The following is a 3,028-nucleotide window of genomic DNA, read 5'->3' on the forward strand; positions in this document are numbered from 1 at the left end:
ATTAGGTGGTTTCTACTCCTAAAGGGGATAATATGTCTAAGGTACATCCTTTAAAAGGTGGTGGCATGTGACAAAAAGATGAATGTAGTAGGAAATGAGAAGGGGCAACCTTGGGCCACATGCTGGGGTATAAGGGTAGCTGACAAGAGGGAAGCCCACACTTGGGTATATAATGTATAGGAGGGAGCAATCGTGGTACATGAGGTGCCTCGACCTGGATTTTTTCCACTCTAATTTATATGGCTTTTGTCTTGTATGATTTTTCTTTAATTAACTGCTTGGGGCTCAAGGGGTAAGAGCATGATGTGTGAGATATAACAGTGGATACCCCTTTTTAAGGTAGGGCGGTTCGCGGTTCATTGCCCACCGGGGGTTGGGACAATCATGGGTTCCTAAATGATGAAGGAGGCTCATAGAACCTGTAGGTACCATGGTGATGGCCATGATGATGGGGTAAAGCACATGTATTGGCTTTTGCCCATGTGCTAAATGTGTTTGTCCCAACCATCTTTTGCATTTTGTGGTACATTTGCGTGTTGAATGTGGCCAATTGTGCTTTTACTTTTCTTTTTAGCTGTATCAACCTTTGGGGCATCATTCCAAGCATGACCCAAGCAGTGTTTTTAAAACCGGAACCGGTGACCGAACCGGTCCACCTAATGAACCGGTTTACCTACCGGAACCGGTCTAACCGGGACTGGTTTGGTCTAAACGAACCGGTTTTTAAAAAATACATTAAATAATTAATTTTTAATGAAACAAAACTATTTTTAAGATGTAAAACCATGATTCCAAGCCAATAGAGACAAAATATGCAAAGTTTGCTCATTTATATACCATGCAAAGGTGAATATATCAAAATGGCACCGAGTGCAATACATATCATCGACAAAATAGCAAAATACATAAGAAATGAGGCTCTAAATGGCCTATAAAGTCCAAAAACAATGCTGCAAGCTATGAGGCCATTGGCCTACTACAAGTCTACAGTGTACACATGATCAATCATCAAGTCCATCACCACTACTAGACACATGATCATCATCAGGAGCTACATAGACATCATCTGGTTCAGAGTCTGAGGATGCCTCTGCCTCATCTGCAACATCAGTATCAATGCCACCAATGACAATAGAAGTGGACCTAATGGAAGCACGAGTTTGTCGACCTGCACGACTAGTGCCTTCCATTGGTTCCTTGCCTTTCCTTGATGCCGCTACTGATCCTGGTTCTGATGCCGCCACATAATCTGCCTCATCCTCCGCTAAAGCCATGTCGATATCAAAATCAGCCTCAAACACAGGATCTTCAATCTCCTCCACCCATTCTGATGTTGGATCAATATCGTCCAACACAATGGGATCTAGATCAGGTGATTTGCTCATCATTTGGTTCCTCCTCAGTCGAAGGTTGTATTGCACAAAAACAAGATCATTAACCGTTTTTGTTCCAAACGGTTTCTCTTCTTCGTGTGTATGCGTTCAAAAACAGACCAATTGCGCTCACAACCTGAAGCACTGCAAGTTTGACTGAGGACTCTAATTGCAAACCTTTGCAATTGAGGACACTGGCCACCAAATGACTCCCACCAATGTGCTGCAAAGAAAAAGACAATAATTAGTAACTTAGTTTATAATTTGAATTGTAAAGAACGTAAACAATTTTAACTTGAAATGAAAAACAAAATGGAAATTGGAATTGCTTACCTGGTTGGTCCACATCTCTTGCCATCTTTGCCAAGTTTTTGCCAAAAGTACCACTTGCTTGATTGAAAATAGTAAGCTGTCTATGTATATCCAACTGGTCTACATGGTTAGGGACCATGCGCTCCAAGCAATCAATCAATCCAGCTCTGACCTCCCCATCATGCTGATCTCCTAGCCGATTTTTATAGTGATACCTTGGGTTCAAAAAATACCCGGCTGCATGTATAGGACGATGGAGTTGATTGTTCCATCTGTTATCAATGATCTCCCATATACGGCCATATTTAGCTAACCTGTCATTGTAAGCTGCCCGTATCTGCTCCTTTGCCTGATCCATAGCTTCATAAATGTAGCCCATGGCCAATCTTTCCCCATCCACCAACCTTAGCACCTTAACAAGGGGCTCGGTAATTTTCACAAGCTCTACAGACCTTTTCCAAAAATAAGTGTCTAACACTTTCTTTTTGGTGTCTTTTCCATCTGGTCTACGAGCCCACCGAGATTCAGACCATTCATCAGAGGAAAACATTTTCTGCAAGTTTCTATGTTGACCATTGAGACATTGCAACGTGAGGAAGTGAGTTGCAAATCTCGTAATTGCAGGCCTAACAAGCTCTTTGCCTCCAGTGTGTTTCCTCATTAGGCTCAATACCCATGAGTGGTTGTAAATGTATTTTGTAATGCACTTGGCATGCTCTACAGTGTTTTTTACCCACTCCACCTTGCCTATATCCTCAAGCATGAGGTCTATGCAATGTGCAGCACATGGAGTCCAAAATATGGTCTTATATTTGGCCTCAAGCATCTTTCCAGCAAGAACATAGTTTGAGGCATTATCAGTGATGACCTGCACAACATGCTGCTCCCCAACTTCCTGAATAATGTTATCCAAAAGCTCAAATAGAAGGCTTGCATCCTTTACCCTATCAGATGCATCAACTGATTTCAAAAACATGGTTCCTTGAGGGCAAGAAACAAGGAAATTAATGATAGTGCGGTTCTTTCCATCGGTCCATCCATCTGACATAATGGAACAACCTGTTTTGACCCATGACTCTTTAAACTCAACCAAATACTCATTAATGGAACATATCTCTTTTTGCAAAAGAGCTCCCCTCAAGTCATGCATACTAGGGCCTTTGAAGCCCTTTCCTGCAGCTATAACAGAGTCCCACATAGCTTGGTAATAAGGTGAGCGAGCAGCATTAAATGGGATATCTGAATCATACCACCATCTAGCAATGTATTGGTGAGAAGTTTCTTTGCATTGTTTTTTCCAATGCTGATCCAAAGTGGGTTGAGAACTTGGCTGGGAGGAAGTG

At 42.0% G+C, this 3,028-nt stretch overlaps 1 protein-coding gene across 1 annotated transcript; it reads right to left on the bottom strand.

Annotated features, from left to right (window-relative positions):
- Nucleotides 1-1,372: 1,372 nt before the first annotated feature.
- On the bottom strand, nt 1,373-2,769 carry LOC149169038 (uncharacterized). Its single transcript, XM_089427014.1, has 2 exons — nt 1,707-2,769; nt 1,373-1,596 (listed from the first exon to the last, which is right to left on the bottom strand). The coding sequence occupies exons 1-2, from the start codon at nt 2,731-2,733 to the stop codon at nt 1,400-1,402; spliced, it is 1,224 nt and encodes a 407-aa protein (XP_089283140.1). The 5' UTR covers nt 2,734-2,769; the 3' UTR covers nt 1,373-1,399.
- Nucleotides 2,770-3,028: the final 259 nt, after the last annotated feature.

Source organism: Pinus tabuliformis, chromosome 4_2 (assembly GCF_031772625.1).
Source record: "Pinus tabuliformis cultivar Carrire ecotype Pingquan chromosome 4_2, CPIR1, whole genome shotgun sequence".
Taxonomy (NCBI): domain Eukaryota; kingdom Viridiplantae; phylum Streptophyta; class Pinopsida; order Pinales; family Pinaceae; genus Pinus; species Pinus tabuliformis.

Bases quoted from the DNA above. Each gene is read 5' to 3' on its own strand.
- LOC149169038 (XM_089427014.1), bottom strand. From the start codon at position 2,733: ATGTCAGATGGATGGACCGATGGAAAGAACCGCACTATCATTAATTTC. The intron at 1,597-1,706 runs GTAAGCAATTCC...TTTTCTTTGCAG, and splicing joins AAGAGATGTGGACCAACCAG to CACATTGGTGGGAGTCATTT.